This window comes from Geotrypetes seraphini, chromosome 12 (genome assembly GCF_902459505.1).
Source record: "Geotrypetes seraphini chromosome 12, aGeoSer1.1, whole genome shotgun sequence".
Classification (NCBI taxonomy): domain Eukaryota; kingdom Metazoa; phylum Chordata; class Amphibia; order Gymnophiona; family Dermophiidae; genus Geotrypetes; species Geotrypetes seraphini.
This window is the reverse complement of record NC_047095.1, coordinates 82199853-82216797: the sequence shown is the minus strand read 5'-3', so window position 1 is coordinate 82216797 and position 16945 is coordinate 82199853. Positions and strand designations below refer to the sequence as shown.

At 49.6% G+C, this 16945-nt stretch overlaps 1 protein-coding gene across 2 annotated transcripts in view; it reads right to left on the bottom strand.

Annotated features, from left to right (window-relative positions):
- DHX9 (DExH-box helicase 9) overlaps positions 1-16945 on the bottom strand; it is a 287744-nt gene that overhangs the window by 81400 nt on the left and 189399 nt on the right. For both annotated transcript variants that reach the window (XM_033916167.1, XM_033916168.1), the window contains one exon: positions 15954-16114. In XM_033916167.1, the coding sequence (XP_033772058.1) occupies positions 15954-16114 (161 nt within the window). The remainder of the gene's footprint in view (positions 1-15953; positions 16115-16945) is intronic.

Sequence of the window (16945 nt, the reverse complement as noted above, 5' to 3'; positions counted from 1 at the left end):
CACCAACCCTCGAAAAGCCGACAGGGCCGCAAGTTGAACCCGGAGAGAAGACCAAGCCAGACCTCTATCCAGGCCATCCTGCAAGAACTCTAGAATATTAGGCAGTGAAGCGTGAAAAGAGACCACTCCCCGCGCCCGGAACCATCCCTCAAAAAGACGCCAAACCCGCACATAAGCCCGAGAGGTAGAAAGCCTTCGGGACCCCAAGAGTGTAGAGATCACCTTATCTGAATATCCCTTCTTACTAAGGCGACCCCTTTCAAGAGCCAAGCCGTAAGACAAAAGGGAGACAGGTCGAACATGGGAATGGGACCCTGCGTCAGAAGATCGTCCAAGAGAGGCAGAGGAAGAGGATTCGCCACCAGATGCCTCACCAGATCCACATACCACGGACGTCGAGGCCAATCCGGAGCCACCAGAACCACCAGCCCAGGATGGTGAACAATGCGAAGAAGTACTCTGCCCACTAATGGCCAAGGAGGGAACACATACAACAGTCCCTCCGTCGGCCATGGTTGGACCAGAGCATCCAGACCCTCGGCCAGACCGTCCCTGCGACGACTGAAGAAGCGGGGCACTTTGGCGTTGCCACTCGTGGCCTTCAGGTCCATCAGGGGCTGCCCCCAAGTCTGCACTATCAACTGAAACGCCACGGTGCCGAGACACCACTCTCCAGAATCCAGGAAGTGACGACTGAGGAAGTCCGCCTGAACATTTTCTACCCCGGCTATGTGAGAGGCCGAGAGGTCCAGAAGATGGGACTCCGCCCAAACCATGAGCCGAGCCGCCTCCTGCGCCACCTGAGTGCTCTTGGTGCCCCCCTGACGATTGACATAAGCCACCGCCGTGGCATTGTCCGACAGGACTCTGACCGACTTGCCCAACAAAAGGGAGTGGAAAGCTAACAGCGCCAGCCGAACCGCTCTGGTCTCCAACACGTTGATCGACCAGGAGGCCTCCTCCGCGGACCAGGTACCCTGAGCTGAGTGACCCAGACACTGAGCCCCCCAACCCAGGAGACTCGCATCCGTAAGGAGCACCGTCCACTGCGGAAGATCCAGACCCACCCCCTGAACTAGGTGAGGGGTCTGGAGCCACCAACGCAGACTGCAGCGCGCCAAGCCTCGCAGGGGAACCGGAACATCCATCCTGTGCCTCTGGGGAGACCACCTCCGGAGCAGAGCATACTGGAGAGGACGCATGTGGGCCCGCGCCCACCTCACCACGTCCAGGGACGCCGCCATCGACCCCAAAACCTGGAGGAAATCTCGCGCCCGAGGACACCGGGACGCCAAAAGCAGGCGAATCTGAGATTGCAATTTGCTCACCCGGGCCTCTGGAAGGAAGACCTTCCCCAAGGAGGTGTCGAACAGAACCCCAAGGTACTCCAGACGCTGAGCCGGGACCAACCGACTCTTGGAAAGGTTGACCACCCAGCCCAGCGACCGGAGAAACTCCACCACCCGAGCCGTATCCCGGGAGCTCTCCTGCAACGACTTTGCCCGAATCAACCAGTCATCCAGGTAGGGGTGTACCAGGATGCCCTCCGACCGCAAGGCTGCTGCGACGACCACCATCACCTTGGTGAACGTCCGGGGGGCCGTGGCCAGACCAAAGGGAAGCGCACAGAACTGATAGTGCCGACCCAAGATCGCAAAGCGAAGGAAGCGCTGGTGAGAGGCCCGAATGGGAACATGCAAGTAGGCCTCCGTCAGATCGAGAGAAGTGAGAAACTCCCCCGGCTGAACCGCCAGAATGACCGACCGCAGAGTTTCCATGCGGAAAGATGGAATCTTGAGAGCCCTGTTGACCCCTTTCAAATCCAGGATGGGCCGAAAGGTCCTCTCCTTCTTGGGCACCACAAAGTAAATGGAGTACCTGCCTGTGCCCCACTCCGGAGGGGGCACTGGAACTGCCTTGAGATCTAGCAAGCGCTGAAGGGTCTGGCGAAAAGCCTGCGTCTTCCAAGGAGTCTGATATGGAGAGGCGAGGAAAAGGTCCGGCAGAGAGCGGGCGAACTCCAGGGCATAACCGTCCCTCACCACCTCCAGGACCCACTGATCGGACGTGATCTCGGCCCATTTGGGGATAAATTCGCGCAGCCGGGCCCCCACCGGAACCAAAGGGGGCGCCGGCAAGGAGTCATTGTGCAGGACGGGATGCGGGGGAACCGGCGGAGGGATTCCCTGCCCCCCGACGGGCCCCCCGAAAGGGCTGCATGCGCTGGAAGAACCGACCCCGGGAAAACTCTGGAGCCGGGAAAGAAGCAGCCCCACGCCCAGGGCGATACTTGCGAAACTCCCGCAAACGCCCCCGGGCAGCGCCACCCCGAGACGCAGGGCGGGCACGGTCCTCAGGCAGACGGGGCACCTTTGAGTCCATCAGAGTCTGAATCAATTTATCCAATTCCTCCCCAAACAAAAAGGACCCCCGAAAGGGAAATTTAGTAAGCTTAGCTTTGGTCGCAGCATCCGCCGCCCAAGCGCGCAGCCACAAAATACGCCGCGCGGCCACACCAAAGGCCATAGACTTAGCCGAGATCCGCACCAAGTCATACAGAGCATCTGAGAGGAACGAGGCAGCCATCTCAATCTTCGCCACCTCCTGATCCACCAGAGACCAGTCATCAGACTCCCGATCCAGGACACGCTCAGCCCACCGAAACACGGCGCGAGCGACCAGCCCCCCACAAATAGCCGCCTGGACCCCAAAGGCAGAGACCTGAAAATTTTGCTTAAGGATGTTCTCCAACTTGCGCTCCTCAGAGTCCCGCAAGGCAGAATCGCCCTCAACAGGCACGGTATGCCGCTTAGAAATCGCCGAGACCACCGCGTCTACGACTGGCGATGCTAAAGTAGCCCGATCCCCCTCTGGGATGGGATACAAACGAGCCATGCTGCGCGCCAAACGAAACGGCGCCTCCGGCGTTTTCCACTGTTCCAGTATAATATCCCGAATATCCTGATGCATAGGAAAAGAGCGGGAAACGGAACGGATCCCTCGTAGCAGAGGGTCCCCCACACGCGGAGTCTCCGGCGGCGCATCCTCAAAACGCAACACCGAAGAAACCTGTTGAATCAGGTCCAGGAGCTCATCTCTCTGAAAAAGGCGCACCACTGACGCCTCTTCGCCGGAGGACGGGAAATCCGACAACCCGCCGTCAGCGGCCGTCCCCTCGAGAGGGTCCTGGAAATCCTCAGAAAGGTCCAGGTCTTCATCCAGACCGACACGCTCCTCCGACCATAAATCCTCATCCCACGACACCCGCGGACGCTTGGACAAGGGAGGAGGAGGAGGGGACACCACAACAGACGAGAGAGGCAAAGCCGCATGGAGCGCGGAGGAAACCCCACTCCCCGAAACCCCCTGAGCGCAACCGGGACCCCCAGCCGCCTGAAAATAGGCTCTGCACAAGGAAAAAAATAAATCAGGAGAAAAACCCCCCGAGGGTCCCAAGGGACTCCCTGCAACAGCAGGGGACCCAGCAGAAACCTGCCCCTGTTTTTCCAATACAGGGGGAAGGTCACCTGAGGTGGAAGACAAAATGGAGGGGCCAGACTGAGAAGATGGCGACTTTCCCGCCAAAAATGCTCCCTCCATAGCCTGTAGCGGCTGAGAAGCCTGAACAGTCCCAGCCGCTAAAACAGGCAAGTCGGCATCAGCTGTCAAAATATCAGCTGAGAGGGAATCCCCAACAACCCGACTGTCGGCGGCTCGGGGAATCCCTCCGTGGGCGATTGGGGAAGACCGGGCTTCCCCACTGCTCCCAGCCGACTCGCGAGGCACCATCGGCGGGGAGCTCTGGGCGCCTGCAGCCGCTGCCGACGGAGCTCCTCCACCACACCGGCCTGAACACCGCTTGCACAGGCCGGCCACGAGTGCCTCGCACCTGGAGCACAATGAGCACTTTTTCCCTTTAGGAGTTCTCATTGCTCCATACGCGACCTAGCTATAAAAAAGTGCCGGTTAGATGAAAAAATACAGTAAAATACAGTTTTCTTAAAGGGAAACAACCCTCCAGACTAGCACTACCTCAGGATTTTTTTTTTTTTTTTTACAGAATAGACTCCACAGGCTCTCGAAGCAATATGCCTTGCTTGATTTAGGGGGCAAGGCTTACTGCTGAGGCTCCTCTAAAAAAATGTGGGGAGGTGGAGGAAGTGGGGGGAGGGACACCGCTCGAGACCCGCCGGGTTTGACACCCCCGAGGTCGGACGAACCCCCAAACAGGGTCTGCCCAAGCTCCGTCCGGCCAAAAACAGGGACTATAAACCCCCTAAACAAATTCCAACAGCCCTACCAAGGGAGATGGGTACAGATCACATCAACACCTGCTGGAGACTGAAAGAAGACTGAGGGAAATAGAGAAGGGAGTATAGTATATACTGTCCCACAGTTTTGTTTTCAGTCTCCACCTGCTGGTCATGATTGGATATATACCCATTCGTAAAGATTAACCTCTACTGGTCTGGAGAGTGCTAAAGAACAGGTATTAAGCTGCTTATCCTAGGAAAAAGCAGTGGATTTCCCTAGGCCATCTCAATAATGATCTATGGACCTCTTTTAGGAAATTATATATAATATTTAAGAGCAAACATAAAAGCAACAACACTTGTCAGGTCATGAAAACAACATTTGCTCTAGAGTTACGAACATATTACATTCAATGAACTCCAAAAGGAAGCCCTCTGGGACAATATAAATCACTGTTCTTCAACCGCCGGTCCACAGACCAGTGCCAGTCCGCAGAAAATTTCTGCCGGTCTGCGCAGGGCCGGCGAGATCGAGTAGGCAGTTAAATTTCCTGCCGACTGCTGTTCCTCCCAGCCTTGGGCGATCAAGACAGGCTGCCGATGTCGGGGCCTTCCCTCTGTGAATCTCGCCTGTTCAGAAACAGGAAGTTGAAACAAAATAGGCGGGACTCAGAGAGTGAAGGTCCTGACGTCGGCAGCCTGTCTTGATCGCCGCCCCTGCCGAATTGCTGAAGAGGGCCGCGGGGAAGGTGCAAGTGGAAGGGAAAGAGCTGCAGATACAAGAGAGATGGTCAGCGTGTGTGAGCAAGATCCTGGGGAGCCTTCGACAGTGGCTGTCTCCCCTCCAAGCAGCTCTCTTACTTGCCAGGGCAACTTCCTCTTTCCTCAGAGGCGGCAACTGACCCAAGGCTACCTAAGTAAATCGCTGCTGCAGGCAAGTACTGAGAGCTGCTGGAAGGGGAGGAAGCCACTGTAGGAGGCTGGGAAGCTGCTGGATAAAGGGAGAGCTGCTACTGGACCTGAAGGGAGTTAGAAGGAGAGATGCTGCTGGGAGGGGAGAAGGGAAAGGGATGGGAAGAGAGTTAATGTTAGATAGGGGGAGGAGGGAAGGGAGAAGGAAAAAAGGAAGGAGGGAAGGGAGAAGGAAAAAAGGAAGGAAACAGCTGGCAGGGAGATTACAGGAGGGGAAGGGGTTATGGTGGAATGGAGAGATCAGATGAGGGAAAGGGGAGAGAGAGGAATGAGAAAGTAGAGAGAGATTGATGCTGGAACGGGGGTCAGCAGAGAAATGAGAGAGGGCTAAAGATGCTAGATCTGATGTAGGAGAGATAAAAATGAAGAAAGCAGTGAAGCTGGAATGAATGCTGTAAAAAGGAGAGAGGAGGCACAGGCTGGATGGATAGGGGAGAGGGGCAGAGAAAGAAGTCAGATACATATGAAAGGGGGAGAGGGCAGACAGTGGATGGAACACGTAGATGCTGGATTGAAGAGACAGGGCAGACGCTGGAAGGAAAAGAGTGAAAAGAAGATGAAAGCAGAAACCAGAGACAACAAAAGGTAGAAAAAAATAATTTTATTTCTATTTTGTCATTAGAATATATCAGATGTGAAATATATATCCTGCTAGTATTCAGTTAGCATGATATTTCTGTGTAGCATTCTATAATAATTTGGCTTGTTCAGTTTTCTTGATTGTAGAGGGGATATAGAGGAAGGGAGACAGGGGTTTTGTTGGTCCGTGCTCTGTATATTTGTATTTATAAAATCACAATTGCTCAGAATATTGTTTCTTTTTATACTTTAATAAAATACATTCAATATAAAATCATAACTGCGGCTTGTGCAGATGTGATCAGATGGTTTGCGGGGATCGAGCTCGCGGAGACGGGGTGGAAATGGTTTTTTTAAATTTCAGTCTTAATAGTTTGTCGGTCCACAAAATAATTCTTTTATTTCTGCCGGTCCACAGGTGTAAAAAGGTTGAAGAACACTGATATAAATAATATGAAGCGTACCAGCAGCAGATATGAGACTGAGATCAACCTCCACATAACCATGGCTTGCATGGTTATGTGGAGGAGGGACGTTAACATGACAGTATGTGCAGAGTTAACCCATTAAGCAACAATCAATTAATTTTAGAAACTTCAATGACCTTTCTTCAGATTTAATTCGTTCTACATTTAAACTAGATTTCTCTGAATCTAGAACTCATTCGTTAGATGACTTAATTAACCAATGGAACATAGCCATAAAATCAGTATTAGATAAACTTGCACCAGTACAATCTAAAGTTATTTCCGCTCGTAAAGCACAGTTACTTACCGTAACAGGTGTTATCCAGGGACAGCAGGCAGATATTCTTAACGCATGGGTGACGTCACCGACGGAGCCCCGGTACGGACCTTTTTAACTAGAAAGTTCTAGTTGGCCGAACCGCGCATGCGCGAGTGTCTTCCCGCCCGACGGAGGAGAGCGTGGTCCCCAGTTAAGATAAGCCAGCTAAGAAGCCAACCCGGGGAGGAGGGTGGGACGTAAGAATATCTGCCTGCTGTCCCTGGATAACACCTGTTACGGTAAGTAACTGTGCTTTATCCCAGGACAAGCAGGCAGCATATTCTTAACGCATGGGTGACCTCCAAGCTAACAGAGAGGGAGGAGGGATGGTTGGCCATTAGGAAAATAAATTTTGTAACACAGATTGGCCGAAGTGTCCATCCCGTCTGGAGAAGGCATCCAGACAGTAGTGAGTAGTGAACGTGTGAACTGAGGACCAAGTGGCAGCCTTGCAGATTTCCTCGATGGGCGTGGAATGGAGGAAAGCCACAGAAGCAGCCATAGCTCTGACCCTGTGGGCCGTGACAGAACCTTCCAGTGAGAGACCGGCCCGAGCATAACAGAACGCAATACAGGCAGCAAGCCAGTTGGAAAGCGTCCGTTTAGAGACAGGACGACCTAGATGGTTAGGATCGAAGGTCAGAAAGAGCTGAGGGGACGAGCGGTGAGCCCTGGTACGGTCAAGGTAGTATGCAAGGGCACGCTTACAATCCAGCGTGTGCAACGCCTGTTCCCCAGGATGAGAATGGGGTTTAGGGAAAAAGACAGGCAACACAATGGACTGGTTGAGGTGAAAAGCCGAGACCACCTTGGGAAGGAATTTAGGATGGGTACGCAGAACCACCTTGTCATGGTGAAAAACAGTGAACGGTGGATCGGCGACCAGTGCATGCATCTCACTAACCCTCCTGGCAGAGGTGATGGCAATGAGGAAAAGCACCTTCCATGTTAGAAGTTTGAGTGAAGTTGTGGCAAGAGGCTCAAAAAGGGGTTTCATGAGGGCTGATAAAACCACATTCAGGTCCCAGACGACAGGAGGAGGCTTCAGAGGCGGATTGACATTGAAGAGGCCTCTCATGAACCGGGAAACCAGTGGATGAGCCGTGAGAGGTTTTCCGAGGATAGGCTCATGAAACGCAGTGATGGCACTGAGGTGGACTCTGATTGAGGTAGACTTGAGGCCAGCATCGGACAGAGAGAGCAAATAGTCCAGTACAGTTAATGAGTGGGATCGTGATGATGCAGTAGACACCAAGAGGAGAACCTGGTCCACTTCTGATGGTAACATTGGAGGGTGGCCGGTTTCCTGGAGGCATCCAAAATGCGACGGACAGGCTGAGACAGATTCTCTGAAGAGGTCAGCCCGAGAGAAACCAAGCTGTCAGGTGGAGCGAAGACAGATTGGGATGCAGTAGAGACTGACGTTGCTGCGTAAGTAGAGTAGGAAACACAGGAAGAGGAATGGGCTCCCTGGAGCTGAGCTGAAGCAGGAGGGAGAACCAGTGTTGGCGAGGCCACCGAGGAGCGATGAGAATCATGGTGGCCCTGTCCCTGCGGAGTTTGGATAACGTCCGCAACATCAGAGGTAGTGGAGGAAAGGCATAGAGGAACCGATCCGTCCAGTCGAGCAGGAATGCATCTGGGGTCAGACGATGAGGAGAGAAGAGTCTGGAACAGAACTGGGGAAGCTGATGGTTATGAGGTGCTGCAAAGAGGTCCACCTGCGGAGTGCCCCAGCGAGCAAAGATGGAGTGGAGTGTGGAAGGGTCCAGAGTCCACTCGTGAGGTTGAAGGATGCGGCTGAGATTGTCGGCTAGGGAGTTCTGTTTGCCCTGGATATAGACAGCCTTGAGGAAGAGATTGCGGGCCGTGGCCCAGGTCCAGATGCTGAGAGCCTCCTGACAAAGGAGGCGAGATCCGGTGCCGCCTTGCTTGTTTATGTAGTACATGGCGACTTGATTGTCTGTGCACAGGAGAAGAACCTGAGGGCAGAGAAGGTGCTGGAAGGCCTTGAGAGCATAGAACATGGCTCTGAGTTCCAGGAAATTGATGTGATGTTGACGCTCCTGCGGGGTCCAGAGTCCCTGGGTGCGTAGATCTCCCAGGTGAGCTCCCCACGCATAGGGGGAGGCATCCGTGGTTATGATAATGGAGTGAGGGGGTAGATGAAAGAGTAGACCCCTGGAAAGATTTGAGGAGTTCAACCACCATTGAAGAGATTGCTGAAGAGACGATGTCACAGAGATGGGATGAGAAAGAAGATCCGTGGTCTGTGACCATTGGTTGGCAAGAGTCCATTGAGGTGTCCTGAGGTGGAGTCGCGCCAGAGGAAGCACATGGACCGTCGAGGCCATGTGGCCCAGGAGGACCATCATCTGTCGGGCAGGAATGGAGTGATGAAGGAGCACCTGACGACAGAGGTGGAGCAGGGTCCGTTGACGGTCGGAGGGGAGAAACGCCCTCATTAGTGTGGTGTCGAGAACTACTCCAATGAACTGAAGTCGCTGTGTGGGAAGCAGATGCGACTTGGGGTAGTTGATCTCGAACCCCAGGAGATGGAGGAAAGAGATGGCGTGATGAGTGGCTTGTAGCACAAGTGGAGACGTAGGTGCTTTCACCAACCAATCGTCCAAGTAGGGGAACACCTGGAGGTTGTGAGACCTGAGGAAGGCCGCCACCACAATAAGGCACTTGGTGAACACCCTGGGCGATGAAGCGAGGCCAAAAGGTAGCACTTTGTACTGATAGTGACGGTGCTGTATCTGAAACCGTAGGTAGCGACGTGAAGTCGGATTGATTGGGAAGTGAGTGTAGGCCTCTTTGAGGTCCAGGGAACATAGCCAGTCGTGTTGAGAGAGAAGAGGGTAAAGCGTGGCAAGGGAGAGCATTCTGAACTTCTCCTTGACCAGACACTTGTTGAGGTCCCTGAGATCAAGGATGGGACGAAGGTCTCCTGTCTTCTTGGGAACCAGGAAGTAGCGGGAGTAGAATCCCTGACCCCTTTGGTCCGGAGGCACCTCTTCGATGGCATTGAGAAGAAGGAGGGATTGATCTCCCTCAGGAGGAGGGGGGTTTGGGAGGAGTGAGAAGCAGACTCTACGGGAGGATTGTCTGGTGGAAGAGTCTGGAAGTTGAGAGAGTAGCCGTGGCGAATGATGTTGAGGACCCATTGGTCTGATGTGATGACCTCCCAACGGCTGAGGAAGATTTGGAGGCGACCTCCGATAGGCTGAGGAAGAGGCAATGATGATGGGAGACTGGCTATGCCCTGGAGGAAAAAGTCAAAAGGGCTGAGATGGTTTTAACGGAGGGAGAGGCTTGGCAGATTGGTGAGACTGTGAGCGAGCCTGAGATTGATGCTGTTGACGAGGTCGGCGAGGCTGCTGTTGAGGCGGGTTGAGAGGTCTGGCCGAGAACCTGCGCTGGTAGGAAGACTGCTGTCTGTAGGTGCGAGCAGGTGGAGTCTTCTTTTTAGGTTTAATCAGAGTGTCCCACCTGGTCTCATGTGCTGAGAGTTTCTGGGTTGTTGAGTCCAGGGACTCTCCGAAGAGTTCATCACCCAGACAAGGTGCGTTAGCCAGGCGGTCCTGGTGGTTAATGTCCAGGTCAGAGACTCTCAGCCATGCCAAACGTCGCATGGCCACCGCCATGGCAGATGCGCGAGAGGTCAGCTCAAATGAGTCGTAGATGGAGCGAACCATGAATTTCCTGAGTTGGAGGAGGCTGGAAATATGTTGCTGGAAAAGAGGGACCTTACGTTCAGGAAGGTATTTCTGTAAGGAGGAGAGCTGTTGCACCAGATGCTTCATGTAGAAGGAGAAGTGGAAGGTGTAGTTGTTGGCTCTATTGGCTAACATGGCATTTTGGAAAAGGCGCTTACCAAATTTATCCATGGTTTTTCCCTCTCTGCCAGGAGAGGTGGAGGCATATACACTGGAACCCTGAGATTCTTTCAAAGTAGATTCCACCAGGAGGGACTCGTAGGGCAATTGAGGCTTATCAAATCCTGGGATTGGAATAACCCGGTACAAGCTATCCAATTTACGAGGGGCTCCAGGAACCGTGAGGGGAGCTTCCCAGTTTTTATAGAAAGTTTCCCGTAAGATGTCGTGGACGGGCAACTTCAGAAATTCTTTGGGAGGTTGCTCAAAGTCGAGGGCATCGAGGAAAGCCTGAGACTTTTTAGAGTCGGACTCTAAGGGAATGGAAAGAGCTGCTGACATCTCCCTAAGGAATTTGGAGAAAGAGGATTGCTCTGGTTTGGAGACGGTGTCGGTCATGGAGGGTTCTTCGTCAGATGACGAAGCGTCCTCCTCGGTACCGTGAGGGGAGTCTTCCCACAAATCTGGGTCCCTAACGTCGGGGTGCGTACGTTTGGACATCGGTGTGGAGGGCTTGGCATGGCGGGTCTTTGAAAGAGATTTGCCTGAGCGCACCGAGGCGGTACCGGGTGAGGAAGACCGATGTCGTTCCTGGGACCAGACAGGGTCGGCAGCATCACGGGTATGTACTATAGGTGTTTCTGCCAAGAGCACCGGCATGGAAGTATTAATCGGTACCGAGGGGGTCGACACCGATTGGACAGTGTGAGGCTCGGACCGGTCCCGTACCGGAAGATGCGGTGCCAGCAACGTCGGCAACAGTTGTTGGAGCTGTTGTTGCAGCTGCTCCTGTAACTGTGTTTGGAGTATGGCCGCGATGTGGTCGTCCAGGGGAGGCACCGGTACCGCTTTTTTCTTCTTCGGTACCATAGGTGCCGCTCTACGCTCCGGCAATGAGGAGGCCGATTCCTTTTATGTAATCTTTAAATAAATATTGTATTTCCTCCCCACCTTCCTAATGTTATCAGCTGTCTTCTTGTCTAAATTTGTTTCCCAGTATGTTTATATGAATAGTAATTGTATAAGTAAGTCTACTCTATTTTATTTATGTAAAACGCTTTGAAATTTTAAAAGCGTTTAATCAAACAATATAATAAACTTGAAACTTGATGAGGCACTCACCGAGATCGGAGCGGAGCGTTTGCGGGGCCGGTGCGGTGCCGGGAGGGCCGGTGTCGCAACCGTGGCAGGAGGGCGCTCAAGGGAAGTGGGAGGCTTCTTAGCCGGCTTACCTGGGCCCAACGACCCTGAGGAAGGGTCCGGTGGTGTCGATGTCGTCGGTGCCGACTTTTGTGGTGCCGTCGACGTCGCAGCCGGTTCCATGGCAGATCCGGTACTAAACAAAATATTTTGCTGGATCTGCCGATTTTTCAAAGTACGCTTTTTAAGCGTAGCACAGCGGGTGCAGGTGTCAGCCCGATGCTCTGGACCCAAGCACTGGAGGCACCAATTGTGTGGGTGAGTGAGGGAGATCGGGCGTGCACCCCGCTGGCACTTCTTAAAACCCGGTTGAGGGGGCATGAATGGAAATACGGCCTCCGCAAAATCGAACCCGGAGACCTGTATGGTGGCAACAGGCCCCACCAGGGCCGGCCTGAAAAAATAAGGAAAACTCGACGTTTTTTTTTTAAACAAAAATAAAGGGAATCCGATAAGAAAAAAGGAAAGAAAGTGAAAAAATACGCGAGCGGGAAGGCAAAAATTAGTTTTTCAACGGCCGTTAAAAACACATGCGTCTTCTTCGCTCCGCGTAAACGAAGAAACTGGGGACCACGCTCTCCTCCGTTGGGCGGGAAGGCACTCGCGCATGCGCGGTGCGGCCAACTAGAACTTTCTAGTTAAAAAGGTCCGTACCGGGGCTCCGTCGATGACGTCACCCATGCGTTAAGAATATGCTGCCTGCTTGTCCTGGGATAAAATTCAGAACCCATGGTTCACAGCCGAACTTTCCCTCATTAAAAAACAATTAAGAGCTTTAGAATTAAGTGGAGGAAAGAAAAAACTCAAATTAACTTACAAACATTCAATGAGCAATCTAAATTCTATAAACTAAAAATAAACCAAGCAAAAATGAAATTCTATTCTGACAAAATTTTGAAAGCTAAAAATCCATCGGCTCTCTATGCCATACTAAATACAATAACAATCCCAAATAAACAACAATCAGAAGCTATTGGCTCCATGCCCACTGCTCAGGAACTTGCTGACCACTTCATTGAAAAAATTAACAAAATCAGAAACACTTTTACAGTGAATCAACATGTAACAATTGCTCATGAGCAAACTGTTTCAGAGTCATTATATTAAAAATGTTCAAGATTTAAATTACCAAGTCTAAAAGAAACTGAGTCCATTCTCAAATCCATTAATATTAAGGGCTCTAAAGCTGATTTAATTCCTCCGTTTATCCTCAAACATTACTTTGATATTTTTGGTCCTTTCATCCATACGCTAATTAATGAAAGCCTAAGTCAAAACACTGTGCCAATGGCCTGGAAAAAATCAATCATTTGTCCTATTATTAAAGATAAAAATATTAGTTCTGAAGATCCATCTAACTTCAGACCAATAGCAAACATTCCTTTCCTGGCAAAACTGACAGAAAAGGTAGTTTTTAATCAAATTTCAGAATTTGTGGAAAAAACTAACGTTCTACACCCGAACCAAACTGGTTTTAGACATCACCATAGCACTGAACATTCTTTGATTGGTATGACCACCTCTATCCAATACTTTCTAGATCATCATCAATCAATTCTGTTAATCTCTATTGATCTTTCTGCAGCCTTTGATACGATCGACCACCAACTTCTTCTTGATAGACTTCAATCCATTGGTATTACAGACCAAGTTCTTTCTTGGTTTGTATCATATTTTACAGATCGTACCTCTACTGTTTTTTTTAAAGATTCAATATCTACCGTATTTTCACGCATATAACGCGCATGCGTGTATAACAGCATACAGCGCGCAGGTCCAAAGCATGTCTGTAAAAAAAATTTTATATAGCATGCACACGCGTATACCGCTATAACCTCCTCCCACTCCCGCTTACTTTCTGGCCTGCGAACCGGCATCCTCTCCCCCGCTCGCGTCACCCCCCTCCCCCGCGATCCTACAACCCCCCCAGCACCGCAAAATATCTCTTACCCGATTGGGCACCGGCACCAGTACCAATGCACAGGACGTGCCAGTGCCAGTGCCAGTGCCCGAAGATCCTCCCTCGTTGGGCTGAGCTGGGCTGGGCTGTGCAGGGTGATCCTCCTTCTTCCCTGTGCCGGGCTGGACTGGGCTTTGAGCATTTGCGCATGCTCAAAGCCTTCTGGTCTCGCTCTCTCCGAGATTCTCAATCTGAGAATGTGCAAATGCTCAAAGCCCAGTCCAGCCCGGCACAGGGAAGAAGGAGGATCTCCCTGCACCGCACAGCCCAGCCCAGCCCAACGAGGGAGGATCTTCGGGCACTGGCACTGGCACGTCCTGTGCATTGGTGCTGGTGCCGGTGCCCAATCGGATAAGAGATGTTTTGCGGTGCTGAGGGGGGTTGTAGGATCGCGGGGGAGGGGGGGGGGTGACGCGAGTGGGGGGGAGGATGGCGGTTCGCAGGGGAGATGCCGGATCGGAAAAAAAAAAAGTTGTAAAACGCGCTCACACCTATAACGCGCATGGTTATGCACGGTTTGTATGCGTGAAAATACGGTAAATCCTCACAGACTACATATGGTGTCCCTCAAGGGTCTATTCTTTCCCCTTCCTCTAAGATTGATTCAATATCTTTCTTGCCCCTCTAATGACCTTATGCCAATCTGTGGGTTTCCAAGTCTTTGCCTACGCTGACGATATCCAGCTTTTACATCCATTAGACGCTAATAAAACTTCTGATATCATAGCGATCAGTGAGAAACTTGATCAAGTTTACCATTGGCTGGATTCAAACAGATTGGCACTTAACATTAAAAAAACTAATGTTATGCTTTTCCCCTGGAAAGATAGTTCTTCCCTTGTCACTCCCATTTCTATAAAAAATGTCCCCCTTCAATTAGTTAGCAATATAAAAATCTTAGGGGTGATCTTTGATAATAAACTGAATTTTCATGATCACATTAGTAATATTATCAAAACTACCTTTTACAGACTACGAAAAATTCGATCAATTTCAAAATTTCTATGTTCAAAATCACTTAATATTCTTATTCACTCCTTGGTGATCTCTAAGATTGATTACTGTAACGCTCTTTTTAAGGGAATCTCTTTGAATGAAATAAAACGTCTACAAATCATTCAAAATGCTTCCATTAAGCTTATAACTAAAACTAGGAAGTTTGATCATGTAACACCCCTTTTAAAAAATGCGCACTGGCTTCCAGTTATCCACCGGATAACATACAAACTATGCATACTCACTTTCAAATCTCTCCTTAATAAAACCCCAGCATTTATATATAAATTATTAATTCCATATTCTCCAAATAGAACTTTGAGATCCAACGAACAGAATTTACTAACTATTCCGTCTTTTAAGGTTATTAATACAAGACGGCAATTTATTTTCTCTGTTACCGCACCACAGACTTGGAACACCCTTCCAATTTATTTAAGGGAAGATGCCTTTTGTAATTAATTTAACAGTCCATAGGTCAAATTATTTTTACTGTATCATATTATATTATACCTTTTATTTGTTTCCCTTTTTGTTCTACTTTTCTATATTGATTTTGTATTTCACCTCCCCTCTTTCCTTGTGTATATGAGTTTGTTAAGTTAAACTTTTAATCCCAAATATCATTATATATAGTTTTGTATTGTATTGTCCCCCATTAATTGTAATTTTAAACTGTTCATCGCTTAGAAATATGATTAAGCGATTAATCAAAAAAACCATTAAACTTGAAACTTGAAGAAAATGCTTGCAAGTTACATTAAAACTTAAGATTCACTGCCATCTCCTTAAAGGAAGAGCTTTCTCCCAGCTAATAGTCATGGGCTCATGCAACTATATTCTCAACATGCTTCTAACTGTCTTCAGACAGTACAAATAATCAATTCCATGATATTCAAAACTATTTAACCAGCCAGAACAGCTAATGCCAGTTAAATAGTATAACCAGCTATCTCCTGCTGAATATTTGCAGTTAACCACTAACCAGCTATATCACATGACACTGCCAGCTAAGTGCAGATATTCAGCACCTAGCTGGCTATGTTTAAGAGCTAAAATAGGCTGCATAAATAGCAAGCCTATCTTTAGCTGCTAAGCACTTAATGGGTTAGTGCTGAATATTGGCATAACCAGTTAAGTTGCTGCGGCCAAAAAACAAAACCAGATATTCAATACTAGTCACTGGAACAGCCCAGCATCAAATATCCAGGTGTATGATGGCAGCAGACAGCAAAAGTGCTACCTGCCTATCGGCCCTCTAATGTTCTGGGTGCAACAGTATATATCCTATCTACACAATCATATACTTAGGCTATATATACATACCTCTTAGAGTATGCTCTGCTTCAATTACTGCATCCAGAGGTGGAGGCTCAATTGCTTTTGCCAAAAACTGACCAATTGCTCCTAATCGCAGCAACTTGATGCTCAAAGCAATTTCATGCAGTGGTGTTCGGAACATCTCAGGAGTCAAGTGTGTCTCAAGTCTGTTAAAAACAAATACACAACATTAACATCCCACAAATGTAAAGGAGGTCGTGTCAGTGGTTTTATATTCATTAATCTTCATACACAGCGAGACAAGCAGATGTGAAGAAAGCAGTTTGCCATCTAAACAAATCTGGTTTATATGGCTTAAAGATGTATTCTATTGGTTTTAACGTCCGAGTGAAAGAGATGATGTGAGTGGGGAGAATCAAGTAGTCACAGTTAATAGCAGTACTCCAATGGATAAATCTTGTCTAATCTAATCTAATCTTGGGATATTTGGGATTAAAAACCTCAAAAAAATAATGGAAGTGTTGCTGAAAGAAAGGATAGTGTATTTCCTTGAATCTAATGGGTTACAGGATCCGAGGCAACACGGCTTTACAAAAGGTAAATCGTGCCAAACGAACCTGATTGAATTTTTTGATTGGGTGACCAGAGAGCTGGATCGAGGACATATGCTAGATGTAATTTACTTGGATTTCAGCAAAGCCTTTGATACAGTTCCTCATAGGAGGCTGTTGAACAAACTTGAAGGGCTGAAGTTAGGACCCAAAGTGGTGAACTGGGTCAGAAACTGGCTGTCGGACAGACGCCAGAGGGTGGTGATTAATGGAAGTCGCTCGAAGGAAGGAAAGGTGACTAGTGGAGTCCCTCAGGGTTCGGTGCTGGGGCCAATCCTGTTCAATATGTATGTAAGTGACATTGCTGAAGGGTTAGAAGGAAAAGTGTGCCTTTTTGCAGATGATACCAAGATTTGTAACAGAGTAGACACCGAAGAGGGAGTGGAAAATATGAAAAAGGATCTGCAAAAGTTAGAGGAATGGTCT